Source organism: Acanthopagrus latus, chromosome 18 (assembly GCF_904848185.1).
Source record: "Acanthopagrus latus isolate v.2019 chromosome 18, fAcaLat1.1, whole genome shotgun sequence".
Lineage (NCBI taxonomy): Eukaryota > Metazoa > Chordata > Actinopteri > Spariformes > Sparidae > Acanthopagrus > Acanthopagrus latus.
Genome location: NC_051056.1, coordinates 1711357 through 1738412, shown reverse-complemented (window position 1 = coordinate 1738412; position 27056 = coordinate 1711357). Strand labels below are relative to the sequence as shown.

At 41.4% G+C, this 27056-nt stretch overlaps 1 protein-coding gene across 5 annotated transcripts in view; it reads left to right on the top strand.

The window, feature by feature from the left end:
* Positions 1-27056, top strand: part of nfkb1 (nuclear factor of kappa light polypeptide gene enhancer in B-cells 1) — a 50812-nt gene continuing 23756 nt past the window's right edge. For 3 of the 5 annotated variants that reach the window (XM_037076756.1, XM_037076755.1, XM_037076754.1), the window contains exons 1-11: positions 1-304; positions 1415-1458; positions 1654-1732; positions 5132-5178; positions 5403-5501; positions 20503-20654; positions 20736-20899; positions 21025-21183; positions 23760-23864; positions 26482-26573; positions 26711-26849. In XM_037076756.1, coding sequence (XP_036932651.1) covers positions 1420-1458; positions 1654-1732; positions 5132-5178; positions 5403-5501; positions 20503-20654; positions 20736-20899; positions 21025-21183; positions 23760-23864; positions 26482-26573; positions 26711-26849 — 1075 coding nt within the window. In that variant the 5' untranslated portion in view covers positions 1-304; positions 1415-1419. Of the gene's footprint in view, positions 305-662; positions 684-761; positions 936-1414; positions 1459-1653; positions 1733-5131; positions 5179-5402; positions 5502-20502; positions 20655-20735; positions 20900-21024; positions 21184-23759; positions 23865-26481; positions 26574-26710; positions 26850-27056 lie in introns of those variants that run through there. The other 2 variants (XM_037076753.1, XM_037076752.1) reach the window with 2 other exon arrangements.

The window sequence follows — 27056 nt, the reverse complement described above, 5'->3', positions numbered from 1 at the left end:
GGGAAGGAAATGAAGTTGATGATCGACAGAGACAAACTTGTGTCAGCTGCACGGCTCCGCTGCCGCTGCTGCTCAGGATCAAACATAATTTTTTCTGTCGGATTAAAATCATTTTTGCCTTTCATTAACTGTACCGGTGGTGTCGCGTCATGACGCACTCTGATTAAACCGAGCAGTTGTAAATGGATCCAGTGGCTCAGTGCGGACATGGCGAAATGATGTGCAGAAGTCAACTGAAGTGAAGCGGACTGTCACTTATAGTTCATGTTGAGAGCCCGACTGTTAACCTGACCGAGCTAACCAGGTGAGAACATGCTAATTAACCCATATAGCAGCTCAATACATAGCTATACATTTGTATTAATTACCATAACGTTACAGTGACCCGTGACAGCAGCATTGCGCCTCTCGCTTTGTTATGCTACTCACTTCCTCATAAGCCAGGTAACTTTGAGAACGTCACACCGAACTCATTCTTAAAAATGGGAACTTAAAGTTTTCTTTCAGTAAAGACGAGAATGTCTCACGTCAGTATTAACGGTTCATGTTTCAGCCTGTGGTGAATTCGGCTTGTACGTTTCCAACATGAAGTCATTGTTTCAGTTGAAGTTTAAACTTTCTCCGTCTCCTCACTCGCTGGCTTTCTTCACACAGTCCACGCTTCCTTGGTAGCAGAGGGCAGTGTGGGTGAACGGACAACCCGTTGAACAAACTAAAACTTGTATTTAAATTCAACTGTGATGTGGATTTTACACTTGCCGAAAACAGGACTGGGCTCACCTGGCGCTATTGTATATTGATTTGTTTATTGTTACTGTAAAATCTCAAGGTGAATAGCGACGGGCGGTTTAACTCGCAGATTCTTGAACGGAGTTTCGTATTACGTTCTCCGCATACGGAACCAGTGAGGGCTAGCTCCCAGCTAGCTAGGACAGGTAGCGGTTGGCACCAACTCTTGTCGGACGCATGAAGCCAACAGTCAGACAGTAACTGTGGTACTGTCTCTGTTGCAGAATTGTCACCTTTCAATACAGTTTTATGTTTTTCAATGGTCGCTTTAACGACACAAACAGTAAAGACCGCCCGGTATGCTAGCTAGCTGTTAGCCAGAGCGCTAAGTCGATTGACATATGCGCGTTCATGTGCGAGAACGCGCGACGTTGAGCAGCAACAAGTGCCAGATGGATTATTATTGATTAATAATTACATGATAAATAATTACTATTAACACTATTAAATAGTAAATACAGACATGTTGTTATTCAATCTATCGTACCGTTTTCACTTGATTTAGGCGCTAAGTTAATTTCATATATTAATAATTACATTATTACCACCATCACTAAGTAATTACACTGGATTTACTGCAGTACTGAGGCTCACAGGGTCTAATAGTTGTGTTTGACCTTTGCAGACACCATGGCTGGAGACGACCCCTACCTTCATACTACTAACCAGGTAAACTCAACTCAACTTCTGTTTCTACAGACAGCAGTCTAGAACAAGATTTCATAAACAGATATTATACAAAATGTTTTCTTTGTTCAAAATGTGGAACAAATAAATACAATGAATGATTATTTGTTGTGTAAGTGTGTTTCTACATTGAGCTGTTGGTGCCCATGTCCTGATTTCATGTCTTTCTGATTTCAGATTCTGATGGAGATGATGGATCCCACACCATGGGAGTTCACACCCTTTCCTGTAATGTCTCAGACGTCCATGCGGACAGGTGAGAGTCACATCTTCACACCTACACTGTCTGTATTTAACTGTTGGTACATCATTCAATCAGTAGTAGTTGTTGTTGATATTGGCAGAACACTTTAAATGGAGGAACAGCTGTAGCTCAGGAGGTACAGCGGGTCGTCTAGTAATCAGAAGGTCATCAGTCGTCGGTTCGAAACCCGGTTCCCCCTAGCTGCATGTCGATGTGTCCTTTAGCAAGATACTGAACCCCATATTGCTCCTGATGAGGAGTTGGCTCCTTGCAAGGCAGCCTCCGCCATCAGAATTTCAATGTGTGTGTGAATGGGTGAATGTGGCAAGTGTTGTAAAGTGCTTTGAGTGGTCAGTAGACTGGAAAAAACACTATAAAAATGCAAGATCATTTACCATTTACATGCTGATGAAACTGTGTGAGTGTGTTCATGGTCACTGCTTTATCCCCCTTTTTCTTAAAATATCAAACTGTTGTTCACACAGCGTCATTATCGCATCTTAAATCAACACATGGTGCTTCTGTGTTGCGTCATACCTGTTACAACGTTCGGCCCTGTTCTCCCTCCTCAGGTGTAACAACCCTACATACCCCATTTGGTCCACCAGTTATTAAAGTCTGCTTTGAACAGAAAACATTAGAGTAAAAACATTCCACTTGTAAACTGACTGCCTTTAGAGAAAGACAAAGACAAAGAGATATATTTCATATTTTAGACTTCACGTCTCTAATTATTTTGTCACAACTACGTAATGTCACTTTATTGTCTCTGAAACACAGCTCTCAGTTTTATCAGTTGATAACCCATTAACCTGTAACTGTTAACTGGGACTGTGCAGAAGATTTAAAGATGCAGAGAACTTAACAAATGTTGACAAAATCATCTCAAATGAACATCCACTTCTTCATCAGCACATGCAGTCTGGTTTGCAGTCTGTTTTTAGCTTGTTTAACACTGCTGCTTGTTTGACCAAGATGAGTTCAAACTGTCTTCTGAACAGTTGGAAATGTTGTGTTGCTTAGTTGTCGTTTTTAATTGTGATCAACTCTCCAATACGAGGATGTGTCTGTTTTATTTCACCGTAATTTGGCCTGTTGGTCAGACAAAATGAGACATTTGAAATCTCAGCAAGAAGTCAGTGTTGAAACACATATCTAATAGTTTGAGTGTTGAGAACTCCCCTGAGAATCTTCATGTTTTTAAGTTTTATTGAGTGTCAAAGTGATCCAGTGACAGTTATCCGTGTGTTTGTGTTTACACTGCAACCATGAGCTGCTAACAGCTCATTCAGCACAGGCTTCATTGTGCCAGCTAACCAACATGTAAACAAATAAAGGCCAAAACCACAAGTTGTAGCTCACAGCCAACTGTCTCCATGGCAATATTTTACTTCTTGTATGTATTTTTGTACTTTATACTTCACCGTTTAATGATACCAGCAGCCAGTGCCTTAGCTTTCTTGGCAATCTCTTCTCTGTAGACATTATAACCACTCACTGCTGATGGTGTTCACGTTGTTCTTCTGTAACATTTGATCTTTATATTGTGGTTCTTGGGGTGCTTTGTCACAGAGGAGGGAAACTGGACTCTGGTGTAGCTAACTTAAATGTGTGAATGACAACTCATTGATTATCTAGTTACAGTAAAGAGCAGGTGACTGTCAGACTTATTTGTAAAAGTCAGGAGTTTTAATAATGATTATCAAACACAGATGTGTGCAATTAATTGACTAGTTGATGAATCATTATTGCTGCTCTACCAACCCAATCCAGGGCAAGATAAGCAGTTGGTGAGTAACAAAGAATCACAAAAATGATCAAATTTAGCTAAAAAATCACAATGAAAAGAGTATTTGTGTTACGTATATACATATATATTTATATATATACACACATATACATATATATATATATATATATATATATATGAATCGAATGTGATGAAGGTAAAGTGAAAGCTGAGTTTCATGACGTGTCGCTCTCTGTTTTGTGTGGTGAGTGTGGGTTGACTCTCTGCTCTCACTTCCCTGTGAAGTCAAGTAGAAGAGGAGCTTGTAGATGTGTAGGATGGGAGGAAAGTATCTCTTCTTCACATTTACATGTGATTCATCACTAGCTGCTCACGATATTGAAGTAGGTCGAAGGTCCATCATAATTAATCTGTAGATCCCCTTTGATACTTAACTGAATTTAAACACACTCCTTGTTTTTATATTAACAAAGGATTCAGTATAAAGAAAGAAACTCATGATTTAAATCATTTTTTGACAAGTGTCACTTTGGACTCTGGATCGTTGACACTACATTTTTCGCTTTTCGCCAAACAGTCAAACAATCAGTAGATCAATCCAGAGTGAAAAGTATCATCAGTACATTTACTTGAGTGCAGTAACTGAGTACTTCCTCCAGCCCTGCTGACATCATCTGTATCTGTGGTCGATGGTGGAGGAAGTGACTGCAGAAGATTAATGTGAGTGACTGTTAAACAAATCAGGTCGTTTCTTGTGATTTTACAGTTGGCTTGTTGGATGGGTGTGTTCACCAAACGGTGAGTCGTTACTGGTGTTTGTGTCACATGTTCTGTTCCATCTGCACAAACAAGATCGATGTTTATTACAGAAACAGTCCAAATGAAGTCCTCAGAGTTTCATCTGTGTGTGCAGCACATGTTTAGCCTCGCTTAGCACAAAGCATGGAAGCAGGGGGAATCTGCCAGCTTAGCTCACAGCGAAGAAACAAACCTGCTCATTCCGTCTGATTTACCTGTGAAATCTGATGGACAGGCTAAGATGAAACGTACAGATCTCATTCCTGCTCCACAGAGGATGAACCCAAGAGATTTTAGTGACCTTTACTTGAGGTGGGAATCCAGAACATGTTCCAGGTTTTCCGATCCATTTGTATTGAATGCTCATTAGGGAATCGAAAAAGAATCTGTTTGTTTGCCAATAATGGCATTTGTATCAATAAAATCTTATCAGTTCCCCTCCCCAACTTTTACTGTAGCATCACCTTCAGGACAGAGGTAAGATTTTTAACACCACCACTGTTAAGGCTCTAAGGAAACATGAATCACTAATATTTTGTCTTGTTTTGAAAATGTATAATTTAAAATAATGTACAGTGTGACATTTAGAAATGTTGTTGTCTTCCACCAACAGAGGCTCAGTTTATGTAGACATGATACAGAAAATCTCAGTCATCTGAGATGATACAGGTGGAAACCAGAGGAAAAAAAGCAGTATTGCGTTAAACATATATATACAATTCTTATGATTGTTCATTTATTTTCTATTGGTCGTATAATTGATTGACAGATTGTCTCAGCTCTAGAATGTTTGGTTACTAGACCTGACTGTGAAAATGTTAAGTATTTGTGTTAAAGTTCATACTGAGACAGTCTCTCTGTAGTTTCAGCTGACGGACCGTACCTACAGATTGTGGAGCAGCCCAAACAGGTAAGACTCACCCGTCTTCTTCCTGCCTGATCACACGCAGTCCGTGAAGCATCACTACATGTTTAAAGATGTGTGAGCAGATAAATGAATGCTGGGCTCTATTTTTAGAGGAATTTCACCAAAAAAAACAAACAAATTATCAGGTGATTTGGGACGGTTCCTCATGATGTGTATATATATTTAAACATGTATTTGTATGACCGTGTCTGTCTCTTTGTCTCCAGCGTGGCTTCAGGTTCAGGTACGGCTGTGAGGGTCCGTCTCACGGTGGTCTACCTGGCGCCTCCAGTGAGAAGAACAGAAAGACCTACCCCACTGTCAAGGTAACACTTCCTGTCTGTGATCACTCTTTCTGTCGGTTGAATTCTCTGCAGACTTCCACAGACATTTGATGTGTTTCGTCACTAGCCGCATTCACTCTGCCGTTTGCATGCGGGGATCCTGCGCCAATTCTCCACACCCTCCTCTGTGTGAACGTTTCAGATGCGGAGAGGGGTGAAATTTCGCTCCGGCACTGATCTGCCTCTGGAGGTAGTATCAGGGCCGCAATATTGGTGAACCGCCCTAGTGTGAACGGATAAACCGGAGGTCTGACTAGTCTGATAACTACACAGGTCCTTCACTCAACTAAATACAGAGAAACGTTACAGGACCAAACAAAAGTAAGGTAGTAACTGTAACTGCCTTTGGCAACTTCTATGAGAAAAACAATACCGCAGATATACGTGGAGAAGCATCCTTCCTCCTGTCTGTCCTCCCGCCTGTCCTACAACTCTTCATCATATTTCTGCCAGAAAAACTGTGTCTGCCGCCGGCAAAATCTTTAACTCACTGAGTGTTTGTGATGAAAATAAATCCCCGTGACCTTCAGCCCTCCCGAACGAGACTTCAGGGAACTTCCCCAGAAAATGGCCTCTGGCCCTCGTAAGTGAGGGAGTCAGACAGCATTTACTGATGGTGATTATGTTATTATGCAATTTAGCGCGAAAAATGTAACTTTGTCACTTTCGAGGATGTTTGGTGGGTCAGGATCTCAATCACTACACATTATAACAGCATCCATATGATTGTAAACAGTCCACGGGTTTAGATTGACAGGGGGGACACCTGGGAAACACTGACGTCATCAACATGACGTGTACTGTCACGCCTCTTTAGGAGCTGCCGTGCCAGCTTTCTGTGTGAATTTCCACGGTGGTATGGCGGAGATGCTTCGCTCTGTGTGAATCACCATCAGCGGACAATTAGTGAACCATCACTCCGGAGTTAATACAGAGACACTGTGTAAAAAGGGCTTCTGTGACGCTGGATCAAAATTCCTGGTGTAAATCTCTGTGGATCAGAAGAAGCCAGCTCATCTGTCTTTTGTTGTTGAGCTGGACTGAGTTTGACATTTAAACTTTTTCCAGTATGAAATGATGAGGCTAATACTGTAGTATGTGTAGTAAGTGATAAAAACTGTGACCCAGAGAACACAGAGCTGTGAACATACTTCCGTCTGTTTCCTGCAGAGTCGACTGTAAAGTAGTCCGGCTGTTTGTTGTCCCAGTCTGAATCTCAGGAGTTTTTTTTCTGAATGACGTCACATTGAAGTTTACAAACACACTATGTCATGAACACTGATTCACATCATTATGCTGATATTTGTTCTGAATTGAAGGCAGAAGTCTTTGTGTCGACTGAAACACACGTTGTTTTCGTGCTCTGCAACAGTTATGAACAAAACCTTTGGTTAACTATATAACATGGATCAAACTGCTGAGGGAGACAAGTTATTGTTTGCATTGAAGCATTTGTGATCATGGAAACAGTTCAATCAGGAGAGACTTCAGTTTTGGATTATTAAATATTTATTGCAATGTGCACATCAGCTGAGAAATAAGTCTTAGGTGACGAGGCCCCATCGTGATGTCCTTTATATTTTAAGAGGGTGGGTGATGTTGTGAACTGTATAGGAAACCCTCCTGGTGGAGCCAAGACACTGGTGGTAGTCATGGTAATGTAGAGAATAGCTGAAGTACTGGTGGTGGACTCAACAGCATTATTGGTTATTTGTTTTAACAGAGGAAATGTCTGGTCGATAAAACTGGATCCACAGCTGATTAATTAATGAGGAGAGATTAAGATGAAGAGGGTTGTGACTGAGTAAAGGATAAGATGTTGAGCTGAGCTTCATTAGTTCGACAAGATGTGGTAATACAAGGTGTTTTTGGAGCCTTTAAATTGGCTGCTGAGATGCAGTATGAAGAAACTTCAACTTTTATTTATTTACTTTTTACTTTTGGTCAAATCCTCCTCATTACTGCTCAGTTTAAACTCAGTTTAACCCTAAAAGTGACCACAAGTATGTGTCCCAAAATCATTGTTTTGCAGTGAGCATAAAATTAACTCGAAATGCTGATTTAAAAATGTTATATTTAAACTGTATTTGTTTTATTGTTTAGTTCAACCAGCGCTCCATCACATCAGTCTTTGTTTGTTGAGGTCTGTCTAATCTGATCTGTCCTTTCTTGTCTCTGTGTGAGATCTTGAATTTCTCATCTTCTTGTTTCTGTTGATGTTTGGAGTCTAAAGCTCCCACATGTTTCAACCAAACCGGGAAATCCCCAGATTCCTGCTGCAGTCCCACTCTTTGTTTCAGCTTACAGACTTCACTGAAACAAATATGTACAACAACATATGATTCATGAGTCCAGATTATAGACACGTCCGAACAGATGTTCCTCTTAGGTGTTGCAACATTTAATAATCCTTGGATCAAACCAAATCTTGGAGTCAATTATTAAAAAGAGGAAAAATAACCATTTTATTCCCCCTACATTCATGATTGGAATTTTGTTCAGAACTTTCAGTTTTTTGGAAAGTTGAAGGATCTGAAAATCCTCGAAAGACATATTTATGAATTAGAAACTTAAAGAAGGAAACTGTTCTGCATTCAAACATCAGACATGTGAAAACCTGGATGTGGTGAAACATTCTGCTTCTAGGTTGTTGATGAATAGATAAAGATTTGTATTAAATGATCCATTCAATCTTTAATCTTTATTTTTGCAGTAAAAACTGAAGAGTTTACTGTATTTATCATGTTCAGATGAATGTTTCCTGTCCTGACAGAGAGGACGTCATCACAATAAACCAGGAAGTGTTTCTCTCTGTGTTCAGTATCAGATCGATCTGTCCTCGTGTGTTTGAATGTTGAGGCTCAGACTGGGAAAACCCCTCCTGTTGGTCTGGTGGATCAGAATCAGAATCAGAAATTAGATTCAGATGCAGTGGGGCAATGTTGATGACTCATCAAACCTTTCTTATCATACATTTGTGATTTTTAGTTTTAGTTTGTTTTTACTTTATGATTGATAAACCCTCCTTCAAATCAACAATTTACACCCTTCATCTTTTGGCTCAGTGTTCTGCCTCAGTGTGAAACTATGAATATTTAAAGAACCATAAAGCAGATGTTTTTTTCTAATTTCCCCATAATTTCCTCTGAACTTCTCTGGAAAGATGTCTTTATTTTACTATGAACAAATATTTGGGAAAACAGGAGTTTTCCCATAAGATCTTAACACAGAAAACTTTGTTTTGTTGTTCATTTATCAGACGTTTGAGATGGTTGGTTTCATACAGTAAATGTTGAATTGTACACCTTTCTAGTGGTTAATTCCAGTTAATACTTAATTAATACTACCGATTGAACACTCCCTATTTCCCTCATGCTAAGTACAGAATTACTATGATACAACTGAAGAAGATTTTCATTGTTAATTAACCTGGGAGTATTTTCCCTGTTAACTGATCAGTTGTTTGGTTTATAAAATAGTCAAAAATGTTGCTCAGGGTTTTTGTCCACAACCCACAGTTATTTAGTTTCCTGTCACAGAGGAGGAAAGAAACCAGAAAATATTCACAAGGTCAGATTTATCCGCAGAGACATGTGTGATCTTCCGCCTCTAAACAATATCATTGAAAGATTGTCGTCTCCAAATGTTCTTCTTTTGTCAAAGTGACAGTCCAAACCCCAGAGACTCTAAATTTATTGTTAGAAATGTCAGAGAAATGCAGCAAATCCTCACATACAAGAAGTTGTATCCAGACATTTAAATGTTTTTGTTCGAATATTAAAATAGTTGCCAATTATTTTATTTTGAGCATGTCTCGATTTATCAGCAAATCGTTACAGCCTGTATACATTCATGAGTGTTTTACTGAAATTTGATATAAAAACACATTTCCTTCTCTGTGTGAACTGTGTTCCTCTCCTGTTGCCCCATCAGTCTGTGACCTCTGACCTTCTCAGCTTCTATAGATGTTGAGTTTGCGTGTCAGTGAACAGAGTTCCGTTAAATTTGTGAAAGGTTCGATTAGAAAGTGAGATTAATATTCGGGTCTAATTTTCGTAGTCCAGAATTTATTTAATGTCTTAAATGTGACAGAATACATTTTGTATGTTTTCAGCAGTTTCCCTTTAAACTCCTGCAAAAAACTCCTCACCCATGTGCATAATTCCAATTTTTATTTAGCCTCTGATGTCAAAACTTTTCACACGTTGAAGTAATAAACGTAGTTGTAGTTTAGTTTTACAGCTGCAGAGACGAGTTGAGTTCTAGGTTAAAAAAGCCTTTCAGGAGTCCTCTGCTGGCCTGAACCTGTCCACACACACAGACACACCTCTTCACGTCGGTTGGGAATTTCCTCTCATGTAATTAGAAGGAAGTTGCGTTGCGTCACAGGCTGGAAGGTGTTGAGTTTCAGCTCACAGATGAAAGCTCCTCATCCAGAGGTGTAATATATGTGCAAGCACCCACTCTGTCCCAGAAACACCAGAGCAGGTTTTAACCCTTTGTTGTGACCAACAGATCTGCCTCCTCCTCGGTTCAGCCACAGACGGCTGATGGCTGTGATGGAAACATTAACAGAAATTTAAAATTGTCCACTCCACACTTTCTTGTTTTAGTTTAGCACTTGAAGTCACTTTGTCTCAGTTATTGATTGACTACATTTTACTTCAGTAAGAAGGCAGATGGCTGAGTTTGATGCCTCAGTTACAGTCTCCTTGACAAACCTCCATTTATTTTGACATTAATCTGGGATTATTCAGCCTCTTTCTACCTGAGCAGTGTAGTCACACCAGATACATGAAAATCAAAACAATCTTTGTTGTTTTAAATGAACAGTTCACCAAAATAATTAAAATTCACCCTATTATTTACACCCTCAACGTCCAGTCAAGATTGTGCACACACTTCTGAGGGGCTGCAGGCTAACACTGTTATCTTAGCAGCTACAGTGAAGACTTCAGTTTAATAAAGGGTGTGAATGACGTCTTTTCAGATCAGTTTGGGATATCTAGGCACTCAGTAACACATCCTTCTTTGTTACTGAGCTTTGCTTCATTTCTCCTTGATTTTTTTGTTTATCTTAATCAAAGCTGTGTGGACAGAGGGTGTCGTCTGCTGCACAGATTGTGACACCCTCCATTTGTGATATTGGATACATAAATAGAATAATCTTGTCTTGATAGACACAGGTGTTTGATCTAGATTTAACAGTCAGATATTTCTTCATATTTGTCTCAGTAAACTGCAGAGACAGTTTGTATTTTACCTCATCTGGATCAAACACCTTCTGCTGCTGACTCCACCCAACTGCTTCAGCTGCAGCGAGAAGCAGATACTACAAATATTTAGTGTGAACAATGTGTTTGAGTCAGGAAACCATTAAACAGTGGTGCGCGCTGTGTTTCTAGGAACTGAGTTTGTCAGCCGGTGCAATTCGGTTGGCTGTCTGAACCCGGGAAGAGGAAGTGGGCTCGTTTATTTACTGCGGCGGTTGCAACGTTCCTGCAGGCAAATACCTGCACCTACACACACATTAACACACTCACACACATACACGGTAGATACAGGAACATGGTGTTTTTCACATCTGATTTCCTTCATGTAAAACGACTCACTTACAAAACAATCGAATGATGAAATAATATGAAAATCAGTGTGTAAGAGAAAAAAACAATGCTGAGAGGTGAATTATTGGATTGGAAGATCAAAATAGATGAGAAGTATGAATTTGATTTCATGTTTAACAAAAAAACAGAATATTAAAATTTGGTTTGGAGACAGTTATTCTAGGATTAGTATGGGATTCTGAACTGGTCTGTTTTTCTAGGTTCTGTATCACAGTCAACTGGACTTGTTTCAGTTTGTTGTGGACATTTCACCTCTCATCCAAGAGGCTTCTTCAGTTCTTACTAACTGGAGAGGAGTTGCAGGCTTTTAACTCTCTGTGGGAGTGCCCTTTCAGAGTCGTTAAGGACGTGTGAGCTCTGAGTTTCAGAGTTGTTAGGGCCACTTGTGGGTCGTTGACCCGACTGACTGAATTCAGTACTGCATTATAATCTAGTTTTTACTTACTGCTGTATGCCGAGTGTGTTGAGTGTCTAGTTTTCGTTGTGGATTAATCTGGTTATAATTATTTCTGACAATAGTGACACAGAGCGCAAAGTTTGTTTAGTCAGGACAGAACACTCCTGACTACTGTACACTGTCTACCGACATCAACTCTGCTAACGTTAGCTGACTAGCTAACCACAGGTTGCTCTGGGAGCTGCTTACCTAATATCCTCACCGGCTGCAGGTGTGCTGGCGCTGTGTGAGTCCTGCCTCCCCATCCTCTCAAAACTGAGGGACAACGTCTCTGGTTTGAAGGCTGACCTCACGGAGAAGGACAAAATCCTTATGGATTTCTCAACTGTCGCCACGACACAGGCTAAGCTGATCTCCCACCTGTGGACATCTGGCGCTGCTAACTGGAGCATGACGTCCATGGGCAACACCACCTTACTGTGGACTGGCTCTGTCAAAAACGAAACTCTGGCACCAGCACTAACCGAGTCCCACTGACATCGCCAGGGAGCCAAGCCCAAGACACTGGCACCCTTCACCTCCCAGAGTTGCTGAGCTTCATCCGGGAGGATGGAGTGGAGGCTCCGGTGAACTCAGCTCCACTCAGGCTGGGGGAACCTTGGTCAGTTTTGCACAGCGGCCCTGGGGCTTTTCCATCTCCTCCTCCTCAGCCACCAGATCTGCCACTGGATAACAGGTTTGACATCCCAAGCCTGCTGGATTTCCCTCCCGTGAGTGGATTGTCCGGCTCACCCCCGGGACCTGCCCATCCAGCTGGGCTTGGCTCTCGGCAGTCCAGGATCCAGGGTCCACTCGTCCAGCCCAATCCCTCCCCTCCATCTTGGCCAGGAGAAACCATGACCCAGTGCCACAAACCCAAAGGCTCCAGGCTCCATCCTGCCCTTCGCCGCACCTCCAGGCAGCCCTCTGTGCTGGTTTTCAGGACCTCCATGGTCAGGCACATGGCAGCGCACGGTGGCCGTAGCTTCTGCCACCCTGAAGCCCGCGTCAAGGAGGTCGCATCCTCTGCCCTCCAGCTGAGTGCTCAGCAAAGCTCGGCCTCCATGCTGGTCCTGGAGGCCGGCATCAACAACCTCAAAAATCAACAGTCAGCGGTACTCAATCAGAATTGCGTCTCCCCCTTGCAGTGTTTTTAAACAGGCCTCACCTTTTTAAACAGGACGGCCTCCACCCAAACCAGGAGGGATCATGACTTTTATCAGTCAACATTGACCTGACTGTCCGTTCCTGCACCACATCCACCTCCTGACTCACTGTTGATACACATGCACACAGACCCTCTGCCCCTCACTCACCTTCACCCTCCCCTTCCTACACTGTACACACTCCCCTTCCAGTCGCCGGAGGCACAGGACAACATCCATACAATCAAAACCAGAATTTCACACAGACACATTAGACCAAGGACTGTTTTTAGACCACACTGTGTTTTTAACATTCCTTTGAAAAGACATGATGTGCGTATGTTCAGCACAGACATTAAAAAGCCTGTGCTGAGCGCACGCTCTCTTTTAAACAAATCACTTATCATAAATGATGTAATTTTAGATAACAACCTAGACAGCATTCTCCTTACAGAGACATGGCTTGGCACTGATGCACCTGTTGTTCTCTCTGAGGCTTCCCCACCAAATTTTAACTTTTTATTTTCTACTAGAGGGGGCCAAAAAGGAGGTGGAACTGCATCAATCACTAAAGACACCATGTTGTCAAATGAAGTCTTTTTTAACTGCTATGCATCATTTGACTACCATGCCTTTGTTTTTAGCAGCCCCTCCACCCCGCTATTCCACCTCTTTTAACAGTGAATTCTCAGAGCTACTATCAATTACCCATAGCAATTTTAACAGAATATTAATAACCAGAGATTTTGATTTACACATGGGTCATTTCTCAGATCCAATGTTGAGAGAATGTTTAAACCTTCTACATTGCCTAGATTTTAATCAACATGTCACATAGCTGACCCACAGCAGGGGGCGCACCCTGGACCTGGTCATAACCTATGGGCTGTCCATTGTTGCGCCCTCTGTTGTGGACCTCGCTCTGTCTGACCAGTTTGTGTGTCTTTAACATTCACCAGTTTTAACGAGTGGGAGGCCCCAGTAAGAACAGACAGGAAACGCTACCTAACTTCTGAAGTGGCTGCAAATTTTATCCAGATTTTACAGAGCACTCCTGCAGAAATTTTACCAGCACCATGTGATTTTATTGTTGACAGTTTTAACCATAAAATAAAATCAACGTTGGACTCAGTGGCTCCACTTTTAATAAATACAATTAATACAAGACCTACAGCCCCGTGGAGAAATATGGAAATTAAAAAACTAAAGAGAAATTGCAGGAGTGCTGAGAGGAGATGGAGAAAAACAAAGTTAACAGTTCACTATGAAATCAAGAATTTCCCATTTCCAAAAACTCATCAACGAACATAAAAACAACCAAAAATTTCGCTTCTCCACAGTTGACCTTTTAACAAACACAAATTTTAATAGATCCTCCAAAACACCAACTGACGCCCTTTGCGAGGACTTTGCAGACCACATCAGAAGTAAAATCAGTGACATCAGATAGAGTCTTTTACCTCAACAGGCCTCTCTGGTAGGGTTGTCATGATACCAGAATTTCAGTCGTCGATACCAATACCTGTGAATTTCCATGATTCTCGATACTAATTCGATTCCACGATAACAAAAAAACAACAGAATGTACTTTTAAATTCACTAATTTACTGAAAACTACTTCAAACTGTCAAGTATTTAACACCACTGTGCTTCATCATCTTTTTGCACAGAATTTAAATTGCAGTACCAGCTGCTAACTGCCAGAGGTAACTATACATTCAAAAAAGAACAGCAGTGGCCTAGAGCCATCCAGTATAAAAACAAACAATACTGTGCTTATAAATATGGTCATAAATAACAACAATAGTCAACTATTTTACATTCAAAAAAGAATAGCAGTGGCGTGGAGCCTTCAAGTATATAAAGCAAACAATATTGTTCTTATAAATATGCAAATGAATAACAAAACAGCAGTGGTGTGGAGCCTGATCTCACATAACTAAAACCTCTAATACCAAGTTCCAACAGGCATAACTTTTTAAGGATTTTTGAACTTCTTTGTCAGTTACAGGATTTTTGAAAGGAACACATGTCAATATTTTCTTGGGTCAGTCTTGACCGTCTTGGACTTACAATCAAGCCAGAAGTACTGAAAACTCTCTCAGAAGCACAACTTGATGCAGCAATGCACAGATACATTCTGGCAAAATCAGAGAGCTGAGGTAGTGTACTTGCATTTGTTTTCCACCAGGAAAGTGGATCCTCCTCAGCACTGATTTCTGGCATTTTTTCATATACCTGATACTCATCTTTCAGCTTACTGTGGGACAGGGGTTCTCCAGGAGTTGAGAGGGTGGCATCACTGCCTTTCTTTTCTCCTTGGATACATGACAGCAGTCGTCTCAAGTCATCCTTTTGCTTTTTCTGTGGCCTGACTAGGTTTGAGTCCTCTTCCTGTCTTGGGTCTGGCACATGGCTTTGACTTCTTTTAGGCTCAACATTTCCTCCTACTTGGTCCAGGAGACATTGTTTGACTTCCTCCTTAAGTGAAACAAACATGTCCTTAAACCTGGGGTCAGGGTAGGTGGCACTGTTCAAAATGAGCAGCAACTACTTGTCATTATTAACACGCACATTTAGATAATCTCTGATGGCACTCTTTATCTCCCCAGCAAGAAGTGAGTCTTTCTCTTCATCATTGAGAGATGTGAAAATTTTCCATGTCAGGGGCAAGACAGATGAGAGGATGGTGTGCTGCTCACCAATTAGTGTATCGGTGGAGAGACTCAATGGTCCGAGGACTTCTTTCCAGGTCTCTAAAATTGTAATGTCAGTGTCTTTGGGCATGGGATGCCACTTCTTCCGGTCCTCTGCCTGGACTGCACACAGCTTACTGCTGCTCTAGAAATCTCTTTACCATGTCATATGATGAATTCCAATGAGTGGGTTCATCATGTATGAGCTCATGTTCTTGAAGTAAGAGTTCTTTCTGTTTTTTTGAGGAATTGACGTGAAAGTTTTGGTGAGCTGGTAAAGGCAGATATTGTTTTATGAACCCTTGACAATGCTGCAGATACCCTGTAAATATCAATGGCTTTGTTGACTGCAAGGTGGAGAGTATGACCAAAACAAGGAATCCACGTGTAGTCATCTTTAAAGTCCTTCTTGTTGTTGGATGCATTATCTGTTGTTATGCCTGCCATTCTTGAAATGTCAAACTTCCATTCCTCTATTTTCTCTTCAAAGGTTTCCTTGAGATTCTCACCTGAATTGATGAAGATTAAAAAATAATAATAGTACAGTTAATTGATTTCAAACGAAGCATGCTCTGTTTTAAAATGCTTATTAAGCTGAGTAAGTACTTTAATTACATACCTGTGTGACCTGTGTCGAGGCCACAACAGCCTAAACACCATGAGTGCATCTCCCATGACTTGGTTATGTACTGCATAGTGATAGACATGAAGGTGTGTGCAGTTCTGCTTGTCCACAGGTCAATCGTGCAGGCATAGTATGGTTTCTCTTTGAGATGCTGGGTGATGAGCTCTCTAGTTTCAGTGTAGATTCTGGGGATCGCTGTGTACATGAAATAGTTTCTGCTTGGTAACTGATATTTGGGGCTGAGTTGCTCAAGCATTTGGCGAAATCCATATTTTTCTACTGTGTAGATGGGGACTTGGTCCATGCACAGAGACTCTGCTACTGCCCTAGTCAGCTTTTTTGCCTCATTTGAATTTGAGTCATGTTTTCTGTGCCTTTCAAAAGGCACTGTCAGACGGTATCTCCTCATGTCACCTTACGTTTAATGACGCAGACCGTATCGTTACATACGTTACATTACATTAAACATCTACATGAGGGAGCGACTGAGCGAGAGAGTAGAAGCCTGTGCGGCTGTGCCCCAGCTGACTCTCTTGCCCAAATGACGGAACGTAGGCATATTCGGGTTAACGTACAACGTGACAAAACAGTGATAGTAAACGGAAACTCACTCACCTTGAATTCTCTAAACAAGTTGGGGTGCCTGTCTTTGAGGTGTTTGGCCAGGTTTGACGTGCTTCCTCCTTTTGTTTGAAAACTTCTGAGGCACTGTTTGTATGTCGGCTTGTGTACCTGTCTTGTCAGCGAGCTGACATGTTGTGCTATCACTCTCACTTGCTGAAGCCATTTTTTCTAAGACGATAGGTTTTCTTCTTCAGCACCGCTGACTGCTCTGTGCTGCTGACACGCGCATGCTGCCCCCATCAGTTCCGCCAAGAATCAACGCGGCTTGTCGAGTGTTAAGTTGTATATTCGATTCTGATGGTTCCAGAAAAAAGCAAGTATGGAATGATTTTTTTTGTGTCAGCATCAAATTGGTATTGGTATCGTTTCTTGTGACAACCCTACTCTCTGGTACTGTTCTTAACGGGTTCGTCTCTTATCTCACAGATCGACACTTCTTTGTACGTATGGATACATGTTCCTCAGAAACCCACAGAATAAATTGTGGGGTTCCCCAAGGGTCAGTTTTAGGTCCAGCTCTTTTTAATCTTTACATGCTTCCCTTTGGGGACGTCATCAGGAAGCACGGCATCAGCTTTCATAGTTATGCTGACAATACACAACTGTACATTGCCATGTCTCCTGATGACACAGGGCCTATTGATGTCCTTCTTGACTGCATTTTAGATATCAAGACATGGATGGCAGCAAGTATTTCTACAGCTCAAACAGGACAAAACAGAGGTTTTACTCATTGGTCCTGAAGGCCAGAAAGAGAAACATTTCCCATAGTTAAAGGATTTTGAACCATCACAATCTGTAAAAAATCTGGGTGTGATTTTTGACTCTGAGCTCAGTTTTATTCCACACAACAAAAATATAACAAAGACAGGTTTTTACCATCTCAAGAATATAGCCAGAGTGCGCCCGTTTCTCTCTCAGGCCAGCACGGAGGTGCTGATGTATGCTTTATCTCTTGTCTCTTAAACTACACTATGTCCTGCTCTCTGGCCTTCCCAAAAAGAGCATTTCGAATTTACAATTACTACAAAACTCAGCTGCATGAGTGCTTACAAGGACAAGAGGGAGCACATTACACCAGTTTTAAAGTCACTGTATTGGCTCCCCGTGCAGTTCAGGATTGATTTTAAGGTTCTTTCACTAGTTTTTAAGTGTCTTAACGGTCTTGGGCTTTCTTACTTATCTGACCTGCTTTTACTCTGTCAGCCCCTGAGGACCGTGGCACTGGCCTTTTAACCATACCATAGGTTAGTTCAAAAAAGCATGGGAGGCGGCGTTCTGTTGACGGCAATGTTCGCGAAAAAGCGTGGCGGATATTATTTACCCTAAGTCCAGTTTTGGACCTGCCGGTGCATCCTCGACTCAGGAGGTGGGCCGTGTGGGGTTGGCCTAGCAGCTAGCTACACACGAATAGCCACAGATTCTGATTCCACTTTGTTGTCTGCGCATCTCCGGATCTCCTCAGACCCGAACAGACTCGGTCCGAACTTGTTTAGTCTTATTAATCCTCAACAGTCAGTTTAGGGTTAGGGTTAGCACAGAACAGAACGGGACCGAACCGCCGGCAAAATCCCGGTCCAGCTCGCGCCGCTGCAGGTATAAATCTGCTTGTCTCTTAAGGTATGTCGTGGGTTTGAGCTCTGCAGTGATTGGCTCTTGTGCGCACGTGACTGTGGTGGCTCCGGTAGACAAAGCTTGCGGAATTCGTAAAACATTTATGAAATAATTTATTAACGGTATAATTGTAGTCCAAACAAATACAACGTTGCACACCCTTAAACCAAGCAGCAGCCATGTTGAAACTCTCAGGTCAGTCTGATCCTGATCTGCAGAGATATTTGAGAAACAGACACACACACACACACACACACACGTTGAACATGAACGTTGTCAACATAACTCATTTGAAATCCAAAATACTTCCACACCGGTGACTTCAGTGAAAGAGGAGGGGGCTCAGGTTCTGTCCATGGGTCTCCTGCAGTTGCCATTGTTGTACGAGTGGCGTAGCCCCTCTCAGGAATAGAGGTGTGCGTGAGGTGTGTGTGCGTAAGGTGTGAGTGGGCAAGTGAGCGAGAGTGAGGGAGCGTGAGTATGTGCCGATACTAGTGAATGAATGGGAGAGGAGGGCGAAGCGAAATTAGTGGCAGTAGTAGTAACAGCAATAAAGTGTACAATGTAGGCTTCAGTCTTGCTGTGAATAAAGGCGACAGCTAGATACAGCAGAGCTCCCTGGTATTATTTCCCGACCAGCTTAACACGTGAAAGAGGGTTTACCTCGAAGGTAAACACAAACTTCGGCCCTGGAGGAAATCTTCTTCCCTGTGCTTCCCGACAATGGGCCGGGAGCCGAACAGGAATGGTGTAACACCATACTATCGTTTTGCTGGCGGAAGCTAATAGCTACTGGCTTATCTAGTAGCTAAGCTAGAGGAGGTTGACTTGCAGCACTTCAACACGTGTGTTTTTTTTCCACTTGGCAAGCCGACCGGACGTGACATGGGGGCGTGGCAGCATTGACGATTCCATTTTTTAATTTGAAGTTTGAGATTGTGACTTAATTTCTGTTGATTTTGATTTGTGTTGATTTCGGTTTTTGTCTCCTCTGACACCTTCCACTGTGAACTTGATATACTACTTTCTTTGCTGCTTGATACAAAAACAAAAGTCGCACAGTTCTCATTCTCCCTGACTAATCTCCAAGAGGAGTCTGATATTACATCCTTTAATCAGATTTAAGGATTCTTGGATTTGCAGGAGTTTCTTGCTTGTGTGCAACTTATAGCCTCTGCATGAACAACAAACATTCATTGATCATTGTTGATCCATTCATCAAATAAAGCCCTGATAAAATAAATTCTCCTACAAAAATCAGCCCCTTAATTCATTTGGGTAACGATCAATCTGTTAATTTCCAAATAAAGCCGTTGTCAGTTTTGCCAGTATCATAGATTTGAACTCATAAAGCTGAATCTGTCTATGAATGGAAGCTGTGGTCAACTGGTGATGAACACAGTGGTTATCGGTAAAAGTTCATATTGTGGGTTCAGTTAGTGTGAAAAAGTTCCATCCAACAAATGTCGATATGGAAAAAACATTAACCAGCAAACGTTAAACAACAAACAGGATGTTATTTCAGACATCCAGCTGTGAAACCAAAAGCCAAGTTTATCTTTTAACATGACGTTTTGAAGGATGAAGTCAGCATAGAAAGCTGCCAGTTAAAACAATTATATATCAGACAACAATACAATATTTTCCAATCACAAGGTCTCCCTCGTCTTTCTCTGTAATCCAGAATATTCAACATTGATTTTGATTTATTCCTGAGACTGGACTAAATGTCCTCAATGTCTTTTTGGGGCTTCTTACATTACCTGACTGTTGGTAGAGCTGTTCGATGTTTAGGAAGGATGTGTGCTTACATAGGAAAGGTCGGCATGCCAGAGAAATTTCAAAAGAGTAACCTGAAGATGATGATATGGATCTATGTTTTCATTTTGCATCACTGGTATCAGATTGTTAATTATTAAACTGTTAGGAGTGTAAGGATCCATCTATCTGGACTGATACATCAGTCGTCTATATGTCATTCAATGAGCCAGTTTCTCACATGTGCATGATTTCAAATAGATGATTGATTTCCTCCACTGAAACGTCAACTTCTGATCAAGGTTAAAAAGGCAGATTTTATATTTGAGCCATCTATCTGAAAGCCTCTGGAAGGAGGGTTAATTTAAACTCAGTGTGATGGATCAAACATAAAGTGTTACAGTCACTGAATTCAAACCCAAAATGCAGACTGTAAGTTCTTGTGAATTCTCGTGTTTCAGATCAGTAACTACCAGGGTCCAGCCCGTGTAGTGGTGCAGCTGGTGACGGCAGTGACGCCCCACCCTCAGCTCCATGCTCACAGTCTGGTGGGGAAACAGTGTGACAAAGGGATCTGCATCGCCGACCTGCAGCCCAAAGACTCCAACATCAGGTCTGCACGACAGTAAATCAGGACAAAACCAGAGAATCAGTACTTTCATGTTTGACACTCACTGGTGTGTTTTGTTGTTAGTTTTCCAAATCTGGGCATCCTCCATGTGACGAAGAAGAACGTGGCGAAGACTCTGGAGGAGAGAATGGTGGAAGCCTTCAGGATGGGATACAATTGTGGAGTCTCCATACACCCCGATATTGACGGGCTGCAAGGAGAAGTCCGCGTCCCCCGAGACCTCACTGGTGTGTGTGTGTGTGTGTGTGTGTGTGTCTTTGATCTTACCTGACAAACCTGAAAACTGCAATTTAGTTTTTTATTCTCATCTCACTGTCAAATTAAAGCATGTTCTTCCCTCCTCTGTCCTCAGACCACCAGCGCAGTGTAATCAGCAGTGCGGCGGCACTTCAGGCTAAAGAAATGGACCTCAGTGTGGTTCGGCTCATGTTCACTGCGTTCCTCCCTGACAGCGATGGAGGTTTCTCCAGACGACTCGAGCCTGCTGTGTCTGAACCAATCTACGACAGCAGTGAGTCTGAACTGTTACACATCCACACAGCTGTGTCCAATAATCCTGTTAACTTTTGAGGTGCCTTCTTCCGTCTGCTGCATGTTTACTGATGGTAGATGTTTAGGATCAGACAGTTTGAGGTAGATAATCATAAAAACATCAGGCAGCTAACTGAGAGCTGTATTTTATTGATCGAACCACAATGAAATATGAAATGTAACTTTCTTATTAGTTTCATTCCCACCTGGTAGAAGAGATCACACCTCAGCCAAAAGATATGTGAGGTCTGAAGCTGAACAGAGTGCAGTAACAATATGATAAAAAAAAAACAGACATATATTGTTTTTATACTACGCAGCTGATGAGTGGACTGGGTAATATACTTTAACATGTACTTTAACATGATGTGCCAAAAACAAACCAACAAACCGATACAAACCAAATGAGGCATAATTATTGAAGTAAATTGATCTACAGTTAATCAACTCCACCCTGAAATAGTGCTAAAGATGTTTTTGCTGTTGAGAGGAAATTTTGAAGGTTTTGAATGATGAGTCATTTTTTGTACTTTGTAGTAGCTGCTGTCAGCAACAATGTAGGGACAATCTGCCCACAGTTGGTGCTTGGCAGGTTGTATTTTAAACCCTCATAATGCCTTATAAAAAATGCTATCCACCTATATTCCCACTCTGACAAGTGTGCAGAGGTTTAACATTCAACAGTAAGTTTGTTGTTTGTGATGACTTGGACATCTTGATTTTTCATGAATTTAACACTGATTAAGAGTCTAGTTTTGTCAGCTGTTGCGCTCATGTTATAGTTTTTTACTACAGCTCTGATTATCGAGCAGTGTACTCTCTGAGGACTACACTAGTCGTTTCAAGCGGCTTGGTTTCATTTCCCTCTTCCTGCTGCTTTGGATTCCCTCTGCTGCAGCTTCCTCTCAGAGGACTGAAACCTGCTCATCACTTCAGGATCCTTCTTAACTTTCACTTTGGATTCAGAACTGAACAGCAGACTGTTGTTTTATGAATCTTCTGAGGTTTTTTAATCAAGCAGTAAGAGATTTTCATTGTTAACTGTTCATCACAGCCACACTATAAAAACAGAAACAGATCCTTTCTAGTTGCTATTTGTCACATATAGCATTTAGTGGCAGCTGGTGACTGAAAAAATTGGGGAGGACAGGAGGAAAACTAGTCCACGGTGTCATGTTATTTTATACAAGTCAGCAACTTATCCCTACTTTCTTATATTCAGTGAAAATTAAGCAATAAAACAATGACTTACAAGACTTCTTTAAAAAACATTTTATTAAATGGCAAAAGGCTGTTGACATCAGGACCATGAGAGAGGAGCAGAGAGGCTGTTGACATCAGGACCATGAAATGCACAGTGGGCTAATATACAAGACAAAATAAATACCAATGTGTACCCCTTCTGGGATTAGATCCCCAGTCACCTGTGTGGCAGGCAGCTGCTCTACCACTGTGCTACCATAGCAGTCACTGTACATAATTCATGACAGCACAGAACATCACACTCATCACTCATCACAGTCGCCCAAAACAACTATGTTGCTGCTCTGTATTGTGTCGCGGTCGTGCCGCTAATGTTTTGTCCTCCAGCACAAAACAAAACTATGAATTATCTTTCTGACTGCTTCTCTCTGATTTCTCTGAACAGTTTTTTTTCCTTTCAGAAATTTGCTTATATTTCCTTTGAAACCGATTCCAATATCGCTGAAAACTCGAAGCCCGAGCATGGCTGGCAGTGAAAGCTATAAAATACATAGAAGTATTTTTTGTTTACGGTTGTATACATATGAGAATGGGAACTGTTTTTGGACCAACCTGCTGTCAATCTTGTATTCTGGTTGCTGATTGGTAAGCGAGGATGTCCTCCCTTAGCGCGTCATTTTACGTGTCTTAGCCAATCATAGATCAGCATGAAAAAATCCTAAATGCATTGAGTGAATGGAAGGAGATCCTCCCACGGAGGACAGAAGCCCTCCGTCCTCCTCTAGCCTCCACCTTCCTGCTCCCTGCTCCTCTCACAGACTGCTCTGTCTCCTCCGTCTGCAGCTCAAGCTGTTCAACTGTTTTAAGTGGATTTTCTTCCAAAGAAGAAACTTTTTTTTATTTTATATTTTTTATATTTTTATATATATATATATATATATATATATATATATACACACACACACACACACACACACTTTTATAAATGATACTGAGATTTGGTAATGATTTATTTCAACCAGTTACTCTTTCTTAAAAAAAATATTGATCTTCCTCTTGACTCTCAAAAATAGAGGAGGACCAACCTCCTCTGCCTCTATGGACAAGCCTCCTCTGATAGCAACAGAAATAGACACATCTAGAGTCACAGTTCAATTGATGTGTGTCAGTCCAAACTTGCTGAACTTCTTCAGGTCTTTGAGAAAGTTCTAGGAGTCATTGTGGGCGTTTATATATCTGAATCTGGATTGGAGAGACGCTGTAGGTTTAAACAATGAGCTCCGTGTGTCCAGTAAGGGAGCACCTGTGAGGCTCTCCACCGACCGACCTGCTTTGTGTCTGTTTTTCCCTCAGAGGCTCCAAACGCCTCCAACCTGAAGATCGTGAGGATGGATCGAACTGCTGGCTGTGTAAGCGGAGGAGAGGAGGTCTACCTGCTCTGTGACAAAGTCCAGAAAGGTGAGACATCATTCTTCATCCTACAACTCTGGATATGAATAACTGAATATGAACCCAATATTCAGTCACAGGTTTGATTCATCATTTTCCCTGTGAGTTATTGTTTCTCCCCGCATTGATGACTGGATTTTCACATCAGCCCAGACGTTAACAGGGTCTTTAGTTTCACAGTGAGATGTCACAGTGATGTCACGAGTATAGGAACCAAAGTTTCTCAAAGTTTGTGTTTATCAGGTGATGTCACCTCCTGCTGGAACATTTAGGAAATGCGGCTGAACGAATATGCTGTGTTTTTTAAGTAGTGATAAAAATAAAGTTTAAAAACCGGAACAAAATATGTGGCATTCAGTGTTGATTCTGTGGTGCCCTGCCACAAATTAGTCAGTGTGTGGGAAACACTGATATTCGTGTGACTTTTCATTGCAGCAGTGTTTATGTCCCACACATCAGACGATTCATTTAAAACATTCGGTCAAATGAAATTGAGTCTCTTTGTTAATAATACTTGTTATTGTCTAACAGATGGAGGACATGGAGTTCTCCACAGGGCAAGATTTATAAACTTGCATCAGATCCAACTTGTAACCAAATTGCCTCAGAGCTGCAGGTGAAAATGAACACGTGTTGGGGGCCAAAGCAAGAGGATCATGGTTAAACTGCAGGAGCTAACATGGCTAACTGTGCTAACAACAACAGTCCACAAAGTCTCATAAACAATTTAGTGCAAGAATATAAACAATCAGTAGTTCCTGATCTAGAGGACAAAATTATGTTTTCACTCAATCAAAATGTAAAGTGAGCAGCTGCTTCTCCTTATGACTGTCAAGATCAATAAAAGAATGAAACAGAAACAACAGTTAGTATTTTTACTTGACAGAGTGGAAAGATCTCCTGTAGTTTCTGTTGTTCTCTTTTAATTTTCATTTTCATTATTCAGCTATACACAGGACATTTTTCACATTTTGACAAAATTTTTAGCATCGGGTACTTTATCAGGGGTGTGATGCTTCTGGATAATTCCGGAAATCTGGCTTTTCCGACCTGAAAAGGAGGCTCTCGTAAATCATGCAAACCCATTTTTGGGGGGTGGTGGTTGCGCAAGGCACAGGTCAGGTATTGGTAAACTTGATGACCGGCCACCACTGTCAATGTTTTTTGCGCCTCTGATTTATGTCTTCATGTCACTCCACAAGTGGTCCATTCATTTGTTAAGACGGAACTTCATTCAAAGCAGAGCTCCACCAAAGAGCCTGCAATCATTGTGGAAGGTTATCTGATGTGTCAATGTTTCACCTATATGCATTCTGCTGCTGGATTTTCAGCGCCGCTGCTGCTGCTCCAAAAAAAAAAAAAAAAAAAAAAAGGCATGATTTTTGTAGGTTTAATATCATGGGCGAATAGCGAATTTAAGTTGCACACAGTGAAAACACTACACCGTCACCGTTTAAGTTGAGTGACTGAAATCCTCGTCATCCTATTCAAAGGCTGCAACAGGTGACTCATCGAACCGGGCTGAAGTTAGTTTGAGGTTGGATATTCGGTGGATAAATATAAAATAATTGCAGTTTTTTCAATAGCAGCAGATTGTATTAGTAAACTGGACAAATGAGACGCAGCTTATTATCATACGTTAGTGCTTCCTCTATTTTATATGCATATTAATATGCAGAAATTCTGATTTTTTTCTCAATAGCTTCTGTGTCATGTGGCCCACTGACTTATGAAACAGATTCTGTTTCCATAAAAAATCTATAACAATAAGGAAAATAATGGTGCTCAAGAGGTTAACATATTTTCAAGCAGCAATGTCAACTTCTACACTATTTTGTCTCATGTCTTAGTTTCTGATTCTGAAATGCTAAACATGATGTTTTTTTTTCAAAAATCTCACCAGTAGTCACTATTTAAAGGGTTATTTTTCAAATTTTTCTTATGGGCCCTGGACCCCCCCAGTGTTAGTGTTAAATCTAGGGGAAACGCTATGTTCTAAGAATTTTGGACATGTGTGCGAACTATTTCTTGCGTAGCTGAAGCCAACAATGGGCCAAAATAAAGAGAGACATAGTGGAGGGGTATATTTTCCTACTAACCGATCACACCTATTCTTTATAATTGTAGTAACATATGGCTACTAAAGCTGCCTTGTTTTCTTGAGCTCAGATAGTTTACTTTTTTTTACTCTTCATTTGAATGCAGTGAAGAGTAAAGATGTGTGTGGGCTGTGACTGAACAGTTTTGTTCTCCGGGAGGAAGTCCAGCTTCAGGGAATTCCCCTCCAATATGTAAATCCCTCAGGAGGAACAGACCTATGCAGGAACTGATGAGCTTTTTTCTTTTTTTGTCCTGCTCCAGGTCTGTTAGCTTCTCCTTCTTTATTTTGTTTTGTTTTTTCTTGGTGGAGAACCAGCTGCTGATCTGGACTCAACTCACTGTAATCCTCCAGTGCAGCTGCTCCAGTGAGGTCAAATCAAACTAATATTAGTATGAACAGCATTAACAGCAGGAGGAGCTCTGTGGTCAGAGAATGTCAACACCTGAAAATACAAATAATCTTAGAAATGGAGAATATTTACTGCTTCCTTTAAAACAGAAAATGAAATGTATGAGTGTGTTCCAGATGATATCCAGGTTCGTTTCTTTGAAGAAGACGATACGGGGTTGACTTGGGAGGCTCTGGGAGATTTTTCCCCGACAGACGTTCACAGACAGGTGAGTGTGACCAGTTAGTATAACTACAGGAGTAGTATGAGTTTGAATTATTGTATTTAAATATTTTTATCTACCTGGCCGATGAGTGGTCATGACTCATAATCACATTACCATGGCAATGTGTTTTCTGCGGTCAGTTCGCCATCGTGTTCAAGACTCCAAAGTATCGAGACCAGAACCTGCAGAAGCCGACGTCGGTGTTTGTCCAGCTGAAGAGGAAGTCTGACAACGAGACGAGCGAGCCAAAACCCTTCACCTACCACCCCCAGATCATAGGTAGGTCAGGTAGCTCCGCCTTCAGGTCATAGGTTCATCTCAAACTGGAGTGGAGAGCTTTGATTGGTGGAGCTTGTTGTGTGGTGTTCACAGACCGGGAGAAGGTCTGACGGACTAAATTGTAAAATACAGGCTGGTTTCTTTTCCATCCATTTATGGATTTTAAAAACGTATAGGAAATATAGAATTTCCTATGAAACTTTTATT